This window comes from Phocoena sinus, chromosome 6 (genome assembly GCF_008692025.1).
Source record: "Phocoena sinus isolate mPhoSin1 chromosome 6, mPhoSin1.pri, whole genome shotgun sequence".
Taxonomy (NCBI): domain Eukaryota; kingdom Metazoa; phylum Chordata; class Mammalia; order Artiodactyla; family Phocoenidae; genus Phocoena; species Phocoena sinus.
In genome coordinates, this window is record NC_045768.1 from 65,335,178 (window position 1) to 65,350,112 (window position 14,935).

The 14,935-nt window shown below is 33.4% G+C and overlaps 1 protein-coding gene across 9 annotated transcripts in view; it reads right to left on the minus strand.

Annotated features, from left to right (window-relative positions):
* The window catches only part of PSIP1 (PC4 and SFRS1 interacting protein 1), a 41,088-nt gene that overhangs the window by 4,970 nt on the left and 21,183 nt on the right, over window positions 1–14,935 (minus strand). For 4 of the 9 annotated variants that reach the window (XM_032634422.1, XM_032634421.1, XM_032634424.1 and 1 more), the window contains exons 7-15: window positions 12,705–12,801; window positions 11,250–11,325; window positions 7,211–7,439; window positions 6,164–6,282; window positions 3,369–3,424; window positions 2,702–2,772; window positions 2,382–2,483; window positions 2,064–2,277; window positions 492–603 (exon numbers count right to left, since the gene is read on the minus strand). In XM_032634422.1, coding sequence (XP_032490313.1) covers window positions 492–603; window positions 2,064–2,277; window positions 2,382–2,483; window positions 2,702–2,772; window positions 3,369–3,424; window positions 6,164–6,282; window positions 7,211–7,439; window positions 11,250–11,325; window positions 12,705–12,801 — 1,076 coding nt within the window. Of the gene's footprint in view, window positions 1–463; window positions 604–2,063; window positions 2,278–2,381; window positions 2,484–2,701; window positions 2,773–3,368; window positions 3,425–4,165; window positions 4,852–6,163; window positions 6,283–7,210; window positions 7,440–11,249; window positions 11,326–12,704; window positions 12,802–14,935 lie in introns of those variants that run through there. The other 5 variants (XM_032634428.1, XM_032634427.1, XM_032634425.1 and 2 more) reach the window with 4 other exon arrangements.

The following is a 14,935-nucleotide window of genomic DNA, read 5'->3' on the forward strand; positions in this document are numbered from 1 at the left end:
TAAGAAGAGAGGGTAATATACACACGGACAAGATTTCCCTGAATTTCAGAACTAAAGGATGCTTGATTCCAAGTCCGTAAAGTGTACGGTGGACAAACCAAGATTTGGATAACTACGGTTACACACCTAGTTATTTTAGAGTGGGTATGATAATACAACACAGCCTATGATTCTAGATCTAATTTCTGTATCCTGTCAAAATTCAAGAAGTATGGACATGGGTCATTATTAAAGGTGCTATCAGTGGAAGAAGTCCAAGGAATAGTTATTTTTTTTTAACAGGAGTCCTGCCTTGCTCTATTCCCTTGAATACAGTGGCATATTAGTTTCAAGCGAAGTTTCTTTACGGCTTGGCCATTTTAATTCGCGTCTTGAATCCTGAATTCAGGAAGTGAGTGATGAAAATAAATCCCTTACACAAATAACCTTGGAACAGCAATGTGATTTAAAAATTAAAACATACATCACAACCCACTAAAACATGTCCTCACTTTTTCTTACTGCTGGCCTCGTGGTTGTCTTTGCTTTCTTCATTGCTGTCTCCATTGTGTTGTGGTTGATTATTGTCTTGAGCATCCGATCCTCCATTTAGACTCTTTGAACCTTTATAAAGATTTCAATGGAAAAACTGTTAAGAGAGACCCAAAATCAAAAATAAAACATAGTCCCAAAGTTTCTACTACTGTATTTTATTTGAAATTACATTGTAATCCTTTGGGTAGACAAGGCACAATAAGAAATGGGGTTACGACATATATCTATCCATATAAGAAGTAGGTTACTAATCTGATTATTCCATTTGTTACTGTTATCAGGAACACGAAAGGGTGGTACAACTCTTTGGAGCATTATGATTTATTCTAGTTCTTAGAAAAAGCAGTGTGAATCACAGTAAGATTTTGTATTTAACAACAAAACGTGGCAAAGTAGTTAATTAACATGATTTCGTCTCTTATGACAAAATGATGAGGGCTTCCCGGTAAATATTATTTCATTAACAAATCTCTAAGGAGACCTATATCATTCCCTAATAAGTGAGTAACAAAATTCAACTCCTTTGGAACATTTTTTTTTCTACATTAAGCAGTTGCTGCTAAGATGTTTTAGTACTGTGGAATTGGGGAAGCTGCTAATTTTGGGGAAAGTGGCTAATGGTACAGGCAGACCTCGATTTATTGCGCTTCACTTTGCTGTGCTTCGTAGATACTGCCTTTTTTTTTTTTTTTTTTTTTTTAAACAAATTCAACGTTTGTGGTAATCCTGCATCAAGCATGTTTATCAGCACCATTTTCCCAACAGCATTTGATCACTCCACTTCTGTGTGTCACATTTTGGTAATTCTCACAGTATTTCAAACTTTTTGACTCTTGTTATATTTGTTATAGTGATCTGTGGTCAAGTGATATTTGATGTTACTACTATGACTCATGACTCACTGAAGGCTCAGATTTGTTAACATTTTCTTAGCAACGAAGTATTTTTTTTATTAAGGTATGTACATTGTTTTTTTAGACATAATCCTACTGCACACTTAACAGATTACAGTGTAGGGTAAAAAACTTTAATACACCCTGGGAAACCAAAAAACTCATGTGACTCACTTTATTACAGTAGTCTGGAACCAAACCTGTGGGGTATGCCTGTAACTATGGATTCTGTTTTAAGCGTCTGTCATATATACATCCTAAAATATTTATGATTGAAACAGTGTATCTGGAATTTGCTTCAAAATAATCTTCAGGGGTGTCACAGAGAAACTTGATGGGGATATAAAAAGGCAATGCTCATGTATTGATAATTGCAGAAGCTGAGTGATGGGGACATGGGAAGTTCATTTCCCTTGACTATCTGTGTAGGTTAGAAATGTTTCCTAATTTAAATGGAAAAAGAATAGCAACCACTACTACTACTAATTTAAACTTGATGAAAAAGAAACCCAGAAGCTAATGTTCTGCTAAGCGCTTTATGAGAGTTTCTCATCATTCAATATAGATAAGGTATTAATAGGATTAAATATTGAAGCCATTTTTTAAAAGTAGTTCCAGCGAACAGTTACCACATACCTGTTTGTTCCTTTTCTAGCTTTTTGTTTGGCCCTTTCTTCCCTTGATCTTTGGTTTTATTTGCTTCCTCGTGCTGTCTTTGTTCGGCAAGAGATTTATTCAGCACTTGTGTGATCACAGAATCTCCTTCACCAACCAAAAACATGTTCTTAAACTTGTTATACAACATTGTAGACTTTTCCATGATAACCTGACTAACTTTGAATCGCCGTATCTGAGAAAACAAAACATATAATTTTCTTAATTTTTTAAATGTTACTTAATGAAGTGGTGATAATGAGGAAATTTTAAAAATCCACATGACTCAAGATCACTTACTTTTTTCAGTGTTGTAATCATCTCTGTGTGTTTTTGAGCTTGCTGCATTGTGACCTGAAGTGAAGCAAGTTCATCCAAGGCCTCAATACATCTGTTCACATCCTTCATGACAAAATAGTAATTTCGTAACTGTTAATTACCACAACCCATATAATCTATTTCTAGAGATTACTTTTAAAATCTCAAATAACAAGGCAGTACAAAATAACCAGTAATAGTCTGTTATCTCAAATTTACACACTTATAAAATCATGTGAGAAAATAAAATATGAAGCTATAAAAGCAGCACTGTATTTTTAAATGAGGTATTAAACACTTACAAGATTATCAATTTTGAGTGAATTTTTAATTTCAGCATGTATCCTTTGAAGTCGAGAATCCATTGATGTTTCTATAAATTAAAATGTGAAACACAGTAAATAGATTTTCCAAAACCAGTATTTTTGTATAATCTAAGCAAAGTATAATGGAAAGAGTTGGTAAATTTATAAAAATGTTCTTTGTAATCTGCCTACATCATTAAGTTATCTGCCATTTTTAGTATTTAGGAAACCAACATTCATCATATAAGCAAAGAATCACCATCTAGCTGCATGTTGCTAAAAAAACCAGTCTGCATCCAATAACTCCTCTTCTGCAATCCTTAAGGCACTGCTTCATCCTTACACATTTAACCAAAACTAAAAAATCCATCTGAAACTAGATTTGTCAGAAATTGTAAAACATCTAGCTTTAGGCCATGTTATAAAAATTTAACTTCATCATATATTGAGCAGTAAAATAATAAACATGACTCCTTAGCAAGTTCACCTGATAACACTTAAAAACAATGCAAGGTATATAGAATCCATTAGGGATGTGAAATGTGTACTTGGAGGATAAGAACATAAAATGACCAGTTTCAAAACCTATACAGTTAAGTGTCTGTAAAACTTCCTTTCTGTGTAGAATACAATTTTATACATCTTAGAAAGTGAAATAACTAACCTCGCTTCTTCTCCACTTTCTTAACTTCTGGCTTCTTTCCTTCATCTTTATTCTGCCTATCAAATGTTAACACAAATATTTCAAAAACATTGGAACTTTGTGACTGGTTACCAAATGCCCACAATCCCTTATGTAAAAGTTAAAATTTTTTTAATTTAAAATAGTCAGTGGCCTAGATCACAAGGAATTGACTATAATTTTTAGAACTCAGTAATGCCACATTAGTATTAATTAGTATAAATATAAGCAAAACGTAAAAATTAACATGCTAATCTAACAATCTAATTTTTCAGTGGCATTACAAATAAATTTTAATGGCTGCCTCAGTGAAATTTTGTTCCAACAATACTGTGGTAAATGTTAAAAGACCAACTTTAGGGTCAGTGGATAAACAGGCCATAGTGGGAAGAGAATGCCTATGTTTCATGAATTCTACATCACAATTATTTTTTAAAATAGCACGTCAAAATAGACTGATTTAATTGTTCCCACATCTCCCAAGGGTAGATAATTTGAGGGGTTCAAAGTTAGTTTCAAGGTTAAATAGACTGTTTATAATACTACTAGATTAAAATGGAGTGGGATTTTTTTTGTGCCAATATATCAAACTTAAATGACATTCACTAACATTTACATACCATTTCACAAATGAAAAGGTACCATTTTACTGTAAATCACAAAAATAACCATTTAAAAATGAATTCTTAATAATTTCTAGTACCTTGACTTGGAGTTCGGGCCCTATTATAATAAACCAATTGAAATAGACAAGAACAAAAAAATATCTAAAAATCAGGTATTTTTTTTAAAAAACTTTATTTTAAAATTTTGGTTACAGTTTCATTTTTGTTTTCTTAACAAGTCTACTGTTTAATCTCTCAGGATTAAAAAACAATGATTAATCTTCTAAAGAACTGAACAACAAAGGAATGTCAAGGGGAAGGGCACAACTGCCCCATTCTCTGGGGGTATAGTAGCTACTCCAGTTTAACACCTAGCTTCAAAACAAAATGAATTTTTATATTTTCTAAATGAAATAATGTACAACCACCATCTTCATCTGAGCTTATTATAACTTTCAAACACAAAGCTTCATTTTAAGCTTGGTAAAAAACTTTTTTAACAGGAATGATGGCCGACCTTAGTATGTAGTGTGTATCTTACAGGAAATGTTTTTTAACAATCATTAACACAGTAATAATGCCATTAATGAAGTCCTCAATTTAGAATCTGGAACATTCTTCCATCGGGGGGGGGGGAGGGGGAAATTCAGTCCAATGAGTCTGTCTCAAGATCTTCATCTCTTGTTTGCTCCACTTGTATTCTCTTTTCAGTAACTGGATTAATGCTTTGAGCCCAAAATGAGATATATTTTTTATTACTGTAGATTACATGTTGTTTGGCTGGGAATACAATACAATAAACTTTATTTTGCATAATGCATTTCATACAAGCTGCATCTGAAATGCTTTACAGAGCAAAACTGTCCAAGTACAAAGTTTTGTAATAACAGGAGAAGGAAAGAAAACACAAATATTAGAATTTGAGAAAGTTACATTCGGAGGACATTCAAAAAGAAATTGAAACACATAAAGATTAACTCTGAGATACTGAAGAAGGGCTGGGCTAGATTTACTAAGCAACAACTAGTTTTATATCTTAATTTGGGGAGCACAATAAAGTTAAAAGCAACAAACAGTCCAACAACTTTTCAGTGAAAGGACAGGAAAGGATAGGTAACAAAAAATAACTCTAGTATTTACATAAATGGTCAAAGTTTAACATTAAAGGGAGTAACATTTCTGAGCTTTAGATCAATTTTTAAATTACTCCCTCAAGTAGCTAAAACTGCTTATATATCCTCCAAAAAAACTAAGAAAGCAGATGGTCAAGCACTATACTTATCAAGAAAGACTTTCGGCTTACAGATTATATATAAAAAAAGTACAAAATTACTTAAGAATAGTTTTAAGAATTTCACTGTTTTTTATTAAGTTTGTCTTAGTGACCTAGAGCATGTTTTTAAAATCACCTCCTCACTAAAACAACAAAAAAAACAAAGTTTAGTCAGAATAATGCAAGACGCTTCACAAAGAAAGAAAGGCCTTTCAGAGAAAGAACTCAGAAGTGACAGTCTAAAGATAACTAGGAAAACAAATGTAATAAACGTGAAGCCTAATCATCATTGGCATTGCTGTTTTCCCTCTTATAAAATTATTTTATAGAATAAACTTAAAGGGGAAAGAAATGCCCCATGGTAAGTATACTGTCTCCAGGTATCAAAACTTCTTAGCTTGAACTTGACTTATATTGCACACATCTAATGCAAACCCTGTCAGCCTTTAAATTTTCTTTTACTGGCTTCTTGGGTTTCCAGCTGTGCCTCTGTTATTTTTGCTGGTCTTCTGGGGGAGGGCTGCTGGTGGTATGACAAATATGGGTATTTCTTTCATTCCTTCTCCACCAATTTATTATCTTTATTTAATATTATACAAGAAAATAGTAGAGGATTAAGGACATTTTCTACAAAGCCACTATAACAGTTAAGCCCTATCTGCACTTTCAGTTTAAATTAAAAATAATTCACAGGGTGATTATCTCAGTAAATTTCCTCTTTACTCAGAAAAGAATGAAGCCTGAAACATGATTATCATATACTGAGGACATTTTTCTAACACACTGAAAAAGTCACTTCTTTAAAAGGGTTCAGAAAGTCTGGAAAACGAGATTCTATTGTTTAAACATTTCATGCTAGCTTAAAAAAAGAAATCGAAATTTAGAAAAAAAATACTTACTGCTCAGTTTCCATTTGTTCCTCTTGCTTGCGTTTTCTTTCTGCTGTTTCTTTCTCATGTTGGCCTTTCAGCATATTCCTTCTATGAGCAGTTTGAAAGTTTCTTCCACCTTTTCTCTTCTGTTTTATTTGAGAATTAGGATGCTTTTAGTTAACTATCAAGTCAGTGACTAATGCTTCTATGATTATAATCTTGGGAGAAAAGAAGCAACTAGTTTTCTTAAGGGATGAATAAATTACTAATTTAAATAAAACCCTCATAATTACATGTTGCTATCTAAATTTAACTTTCCCCTTGATGATTTTGGGATTTATAATTATTTACTGCACTGCTATAGGAATGATATGCTTTGGTTAAGATGAGTTAAAATGAAGTACCTCAGGCTATTTGCCTCTGTACTATGACTTTGACTTCAGTACCTGTTTACTGACAAGTACCTGCTCAACCTACCGAATTTAGTTTTGGGGTCCTGAAGTACTAATAAATTAGATAAACATAAATGAAAGGCCTATACAACCTGGATCTGTAGAATTCCAAGGCTATACACAAAACGTGTTTTTATACAGAAAAGAACCGTATAGCTTTAATGAAATTCCTAAACAACTGTTGTATTCAAATAAAGTACCACCAATAAAATGTACCCTAAATAGGCCTGAAGTGTTAAGAATTTCATTGAGGTAAATAATAAAAATCTATGTATAAATGTACCTTTTTACATCTGTCTTCACTGGTCACAACCTATCTGGCTTAATTCGCTACTTTCCTACCTTTTCTGTCAATAGGTAGGTGGGGTTACTGGAAGTTTATCATGCAACATTTAATTTCCATGTAATTGTGAAAAGGTAAATAAACTTAGGATGTACAATAAAGTTTCAAATATGCTTTTTAACACAGGTAATTCAAGTTTATTCAGAAAGGTAAAGAAATTCATTTTAACTTTTAATCACATTTATAGACTTTCATAAAGATACTGAAACTTTCCTAAAGATTAAGAACTACATAGGAAACTAAAAATAGAATATTTTATTTGATATGCAAACGTTCTACCTTTTCACCTTCTTGATCATCCCCTTCCTCTTCAGAATCAGAGGTTGATGTAAGCCCTGTTTTAGCTAAATTTTTCCTTTTTGATTCAGCTTCTTTTTTCCCCTCTTTTTTATCTGGCTCTTTTCTTGGCTTATCTTCTTCCTTCTGGCCCTCTTCATCCTTTTTAAGCTGCTTTTTAGGTTGTTTTTCCTCTTGCCCCTTTTTCTTACTTTTGTCTTCTTCAGTTACCCTATTTCACAGGCACAACAATGAAAAATAATCTTTTATGTATCATTAGTACTTGTCATTCAGCCACCTCTCTGAGTTAACTGAGTAAGTACTCTGGATAACAATAAGCTACATGCAGTTTGTTTTTTATTTAAAAACAAATTTTAAATATCTTTAAGTAAAATATAATGGAGTGTCATTACCAACCAATCATAAAAGGAAAAGAACATCCTTTTAATATGAGTTAGAAGATAGAAAAATTACAGTGGCATTAGGGTAATAGAAAAGTGATTTTTTCCCCTTTGTTTTCCATGTTTTTTGTAATGTGGCTCATTCACTTAAAAGTAATATTGAGTACTATCTCATATGCCATGGTACCGTTCTTGACTTTGGGGAACAGCCGTGTATAAGATGTGTAAGGTGCCTAGATTTTATGGCGCTCATATTCTACGTATTTGTAAAAGTAGCCATGCTGGGAAAAATACAATTGCAGAATCGAACTGCGTAATGGTGAAATAAGGTCATTTTAAAATTTAAAGAAATATGCTTTGCAATGTAAAAGGCTCCCAACTGACACATATAATGGTAAAATATATGGCCAATTAACCTTAATGTTAAATTGTTCAAGGAATTTCATTGAGACTTACACATATTATATAATTACATCAATGGATTTGAAAGCTGGAAAGGACCCCAGATCATTTAGTCCAACCCATTCAACGAATGAGAAAATGATGGTGCAAAAGGTCAAATAGCCCAATATCTCAATTCCAAATCCACTGACCTACCAGACAACTGCTTCCTTGAACCCTTAAGATTATTAAATTGGAAAAGAAAAAATCACTTTATTTCTTTAGAAATTTTTTGTCACGTAACTACCATTGGCTATGTTTATTTTCAAATGTTATATAGATTTCATCCTTTACTTTTTTAATCAATGGAAGAAAAAGCAGGAAAGTAAAATCACTTAACTTTATTCAATACTTCCACAAGGGGGCAAATATTTTAATAATGATTGTTTTGTGGAGATGGGAACAGAGAATCAAATATAAAAGGCATTCCCATGGCTCTTAGATATTGACGAACTGCCTCCCCCAAAATGTTACCCCCTATGCAAAGAGGCAGGTATTAAAAATAAAAATATCCTTTTAACCCAGTAAATCTGCTTCTAGCAATGTATTCTAACCAATACGTTTGCACATGTACAAAACGACACATGACAATGTCTAAAAAAATGTATCCATACAAGAAATAAACTTTTAAGAATTATGATACATACACAGTGGAATACCATGCAGCTGTTTTTTAAAGGTAGATTTAAGTGTATCGTTAAGTTTTTAAGAAATGGGATTATTATTTCAAAGTTTTTAAAACAGTGTCAAAGCAGAGAACTCCCATAAACGTAACTGTCACTGCTTGCTGCAATTAAGTCTTTTCCCAATGGTCCTCCCTCCTTACCATCTTCCATGAAATACAGACCTCATGGTGATAATTCCCTTTTCAATAGGTCAAGGTACAATAGGAAACATTAAAATGTTATAAATAAAATTATAAATACATGTTAATAGCAAAAATTAATGCAAACACAACCCAAAATATCTCAGTGGCTTATAACAAATATTTTTACTTCACATGAGGATTATGAGATGGTTTCAGCTCTTCTGGACTCTATCCACTGTCTTGTCATTTCAGGACCCACAGCAAAGAAGCTGTCACTAGCAGATACACGCTGTTCTCATGGTGGAGAGCTTAAGTTTCAGAAGAGCTTATATAGTTGTGCTCTACACTCCACTGAGTTTTTGCCCAGATACAAAGCTGACAGTATCTATAACAGCCAATGCCCAGCCTACATATAGCACAAGTGAAAAATAAATATTGTAAGCTACTGGTATTTTGGGGTTGTCCATCATCAAAACCTAAAACGTTTGACACTTGCTTTGCATTTGAAACCCTAACATATTATACAATGGGTAAAACTGTCATCTGTGATAACTGGAGAGAAAACTTATTCAGTGAACTTGTGGCTCTGGGTGAAGAGGTTTCAAGATAGAATATTGGCATTTTGAGTTGATTGTTATCAACATAAATTTGATAGGGTACTTCAAGAAGGAGGTAAGTTTAAAAAATAATAGGACGACAGAGGAAGGAGAAAAAAATCCCATGCATTTCAGTGTTGAAAGTCACTTCCATCCAGTAAAAGATTTTCAAATTCAGACAAAGACTGGAGTCAAAGATCCAATCAAGGTTGTTAAGTTGCCAGCCTTTCCTTAAGAATTCAAATTGGGATACCTTGATCCTTCTGATGAACAAATGGTTCTATGAAAAGGAAACCAGGGAGTAGGTTTTCAGGAAAACCTATAAACTCAAAAGTGCTTTTAGTTAAGTATAAAAAGATAATCATGTCTGGAGAAATCTTATAAAGCTGACTAGAATTAAACAGACACACGCTAACAATAAAGTAGTATTACTACCAAAAGGGACGCTAGGCTGCATTAAGAGAAACTAATGGAGATTTAAAAAGGAATCTTGGGCCCAACTCTGTAAAGTATGAAAGCAGAATAAGAAAGCTGCTCAGCTAATAAGGAGGGTTAATACTTTCCAGTCCAAGAATCAGCCAAAAGCCATGGAGAGAAATGGACTAGGAAGATACTCTCAGGGAAAATTGGGACGGACCTAATCAAGGAAATATTGTTTATTATCTAAAACAGGGGGATCTCACAATATTTTCCCAACAGATTTCCTGGGGAACAATGACTGCTGTGTGCCTCTTAATCTTCTCCTTGGGAATATTTATTATGGTTCCCTATCCCTCCCAGATCAATGTGCATATACAAAAGGGAGAGGGGAGCAGATAATCTGTGTTTCAGTTCCTAAGTCTCTAGATCAAGGCCTTATGTTGATCATAAAATCCTAGACTTGATGCTTGGTGCCCTTATTAGAGAAGACATCTTAGGGAGGAGATAAGTGAGATTTACTTGGTATGTTTAAAAACATAAACTCACCTGCATGTACCTAATTTCTTAATTTCACTATAGTAGTAAAAACCATGTTGTAATTTTTGGCCACTATTTTCGAGAATATTTAAACAGCTAGCTTGGCAGTAAAATAAAACTCTTTAAACATATATTGGCTGAAAAGTACCAACACTTCTATAACAAATTTCCAATAAAGTATTTTCATTCAAAACACTGTAAAATCCATTCTTAAATGACATACTCACTTAAGCCTTTTCTATAAAATCTTTAAACACAATAGCTACAAAGTTTTGCCCTCTTTGTCTAAATATATATTCCTGCTGGTGAAGTTTCTACCCAGAAAATCCAACACAAACAAGATCCATAATGGAAAAGAAAGATGGCAAGAAAAAAAAGAACTGATTATTTTGTTAGTAACTAGTTATCATTCCAAAATACTTTAAAACTTTAAATTTACAAAAATAATGTTAAGTGTTATTATTTTTTAAATAAAGATTATTCTGGAGGAGCAAGATTTGTGGAAATTGCTTCAAAAATACTTTGTCTAAAAATTCCCTTAAACAAAGGGAACTATTATAAATTTTACCCTGCATTATCCAAGTATCTTATATCCTAATATACAAGAAAATGTCTTAGATTAATGAAACGATAATCGTATCAGATTTTTCTTGATTCCCTATCAATTTCAACTTTTTACATAATGAAAACTATTTTTCAACTGTTTTGCCCATAATTCTTAGAAATACAAAATAGTAATAGCAACGAACACCCTGTAAATAAAACTGGTAAAAATGCAAAGAAATTTATATATATTGAAAGTGAAATGTCTCATTTACTGCATAACTAATTTTACTCACATGTCACTCTCCGAAGGACAGGGCTGTTTTACCATTTTGGGTCTGCCTCTTGGTTTTGGAATCTTGACTTCTGTAGCTGACATTCACAGGAAAAAAAATTTTGTAACTACCAGCTTTCCCGTTAAGATGTAGATCTCACATATAAAAGTTACAAATGATATATACTAAGAATATTAGTTTATTAACAGATAACAATTACTTTAGGTTTTAAAAATCATATCCCCTCCAGTGGTTCAAATGAGTTAACAGCAGAAAATTTACAGAGGTGAATCAAGAGTATTTTCAATCTGTCCTTAGTATGGCTGAGGGCTTAAAAGAACATCCCTCATTGTTGTTTAATAGGAATGTCACAAAATTCAACTTTACAGTAGATAGCAGCACTTATATTCAGATACATATTACAGTATTATTTGTATATGTATGCTCACATATTTGAAAATTTGTTATCAGAATTCATTGAATTTTCTAACAACACCATTAATGTGATCCATTACACTATTAAATTCCAAAGTAAAAATTAGGTAAATTGTTTTTTTTTCTTTTTGGGTATTACTCATTTTATCCTGTTTCATTAAGAATCCTATGTTATGGGACTTCACTTCCCTGGTGGTCCAGTGGTAAAGAATCCGCCTGCCAATGCAGGGGATGCGGGTTCGATCCCCAGTCAGGGAACTAAGGTCCCACATGCTGCGGGGCAACTAAACCTGCGTGCCTCAACTACTGAGCTAGCACACCTCAACAAGAGAGCCCACGTGCTGCAAACTATAGAGCCCAGGAGCCCTGGAGCCTGCATGCCACAGCTAGAGAGAGAAAACCCGCACACCACAACTAGAGAGAAGCCCGTGTGTCGAACTAAGACCAGACGCAGCCAAAAAAAAGAAAGAAAACAGAATCCTATGTTACGAAGTAGAAAAAAAAATTGGCTCTATCTTGGCTAATATTCTTTGTTTTACTTTGTATTAGAGACAGATCCTTCCAAGCTATTTCCTATTTGCCAAATTAGTAAAATACTTTAAATAGGCAGTGCTGAAGACATCTGCATATTGTACAGGCCCTAATAAAGAAAGAATGCAATAATTTAATAGCTTTGATTATTCAAATGCTGTTTTTCTCTTGTTTTCATTATGATTCCATTTGGAAAGCTTAATATTTCTAAAGTAAGAGGTAAAATAAACCCATCATTCATGGATTTTAAATCTCACCACGGCCTCATTTGCTGCTATTAAAGGAAAATGTAATGGGGATAAAACAGAAAATGAAAAAGTCTCAAGCAGTTATTTCAAATTTAAATACTTTATTACAAAGAGCAGAAACCTTAATGTTTATCTCCTTTGGAATTTATATATTACACATAACCAAGTACCTATTCCCCTATTCCAAAGTAGCTGAGGTACAACACTTTAATGGATTAGAATATTAATCACAAGCCAGCTATTTAAACATTAATAATCCTACCTGCAGGTCGTCCTCTTTTAGGACTCACTTTTAGATTAACAGATGCTGTTGCTGTAGTCACTACTCCTGCCTCCTCGGTTTCTACTTGTTTTTCTGCCTGAATCACAAAGATTTAAATTAACTTATTTAGCACATAGTAGGAATTCCAAATTTAGTTCAATGGCAAAAACGTGCCACTACAGGATAACAAGTTCAAATACAAGCATAATATATATTGATCTTCATTATTTTTCAACAGTTAACTCATCAGAGTGATATCCTCAAATTTAGCTTATAATTCTAGTAATTCTAGGAAACAAAAACTCACTTTTTAGATATTCTCAACCTAAAAAAGTCATTTATAAAAATAAAATGAATATTCTTGATGCAAAATGTTAAAGTATAATGTAATTACAGTGTAATACCCACACACTGCTTATAAACGTACTTTCATTGAGTATCTCAAAATGCTAACACTTTATATTGCGTACTTAGGATGTACAACCTAAATTAATGTTAGAAAAGGCAAGAAATTCAGTTGCTGATATTTCCATTCTTTAACTTTGTTAATGTACATGTTTTATTTTTGAACTGAGACATCTGCTGTTCTTCCCTAGGAGTTATTCTGATTTTCCATAAAGAAGGATTTACTACTGTAAAGAAATCGCAATGACCCTTTGCAAACTATAATGCCCCAGGGTAATGAGACAATAGCCCCAAACGAGAATCAGTTTAATCAATTCAAGCATTAGAGTACAACAAAGGTTAATAACCACCAATTAGAAAGGAAATGCAAACATAACATCATAATCGAAAAGAGAGAAAACAGGGCTTCCCTGGTGGTACAGTGGTTGAGAATCTGCCTGCTAATGCAGGGGACACAGGTTCGACCCCTGGTCTGGGAGGATCCCACATGCCGCGGAGTAACTAGGCCTGTGAGCCATAACTACTGAGCCTGCGCGTCTGCGTCTGGATCCTGTGCTCCGTAACAAGAGAGGCTGCGATAGTGAGAGGCCCGCGCACCGCGATGAAGAATGGCCCCCGCTTGCCACAACTAGAAAAAGCCCTCGCACAGAAACAAAGACCCAACACAGCAAAAATAAATAAATTAATTAATAAACTCCTACCCCCAACATCTAAAAAAAAAAGAAGAGAAAATAAATAGCAAAGAGAAGAATGGGAGGACTACTATGAGCTGCTCCCCCACCCCCAATTATTTAGAATTCAGCCTGAACTACCTCAATAAAAATAAAGGCAATAAAGCATCATGCCAAAACTTGCATAATCCAACCTTACTGATAAAAATTTTTTTTAATCTTTTAATCAACAATCTGATTTGTAAACACTTAAGAGGTAATGCCCAATTTTGGTAAGAATGTGGAGAATTACTCATATTGATTAATTGTGATCAAATCAAACTGGTAATACATTTCTGATCATTATATCAGCAATACAGAATATGCAAATCTGACTCAGCAGTCCCACTTCTGAGCATTTATCCATTTCTTTCTTAGTTTTTAAACATTATTTTTGCCTTTGTAATTGCAATATAATGATGTATATTCAAAGCATTATTAAAAGTCAAGAAACTCATCTAAGGTAACCCTTGAATTGTTCTCAAGGAACATTACAAAAATTGCTTCCAAAACATTAGCTCAAGTTGTATTTCTAGGAACTTGCAGACTACCTACCACCCCCCACCCCAATCCTGATTTGATGATAGCTCTGGAGTAGGGAGCCGGGCATCTGTTTTTATACCAAAGGTTGAGAACCCAAGACTGTATGAGAGCTCTTCTATTGAGTTAGGAGGGTGAGCAGTTAAGAGGGCAAAAGTTCTCCAAAATTCAGATCAAACTGATGAACTCTTCAGTACAAAAAAATCCCCTCTTCAATTACACTTTCAATTTTTGGAAATAAATCATGACGTCGCCTAAGAATTACAGGTAGGAATCTTTATGAGATACCAATAAGAGGTAACAAGGTCATCAATAACTAATGCCATAAATAAACACTATACAAAGCAAAAATACAGCCCTTCCATAGACATATATTCTTGACTATTACAGCAAAATCATGCAAGTCAAAACCATTCCTCGTGAAAATATTAACTCAAAGAAATATTTTATCTAGAGAAAGGACTATTAAATTATTTCATATATATATTTAAATATCTCAAATGCAAATATTGACTCTAGATTAATTTCTTCCATATTTTACTTTATCTCACTGAGACCTCTAAGCCTTTGACAAAT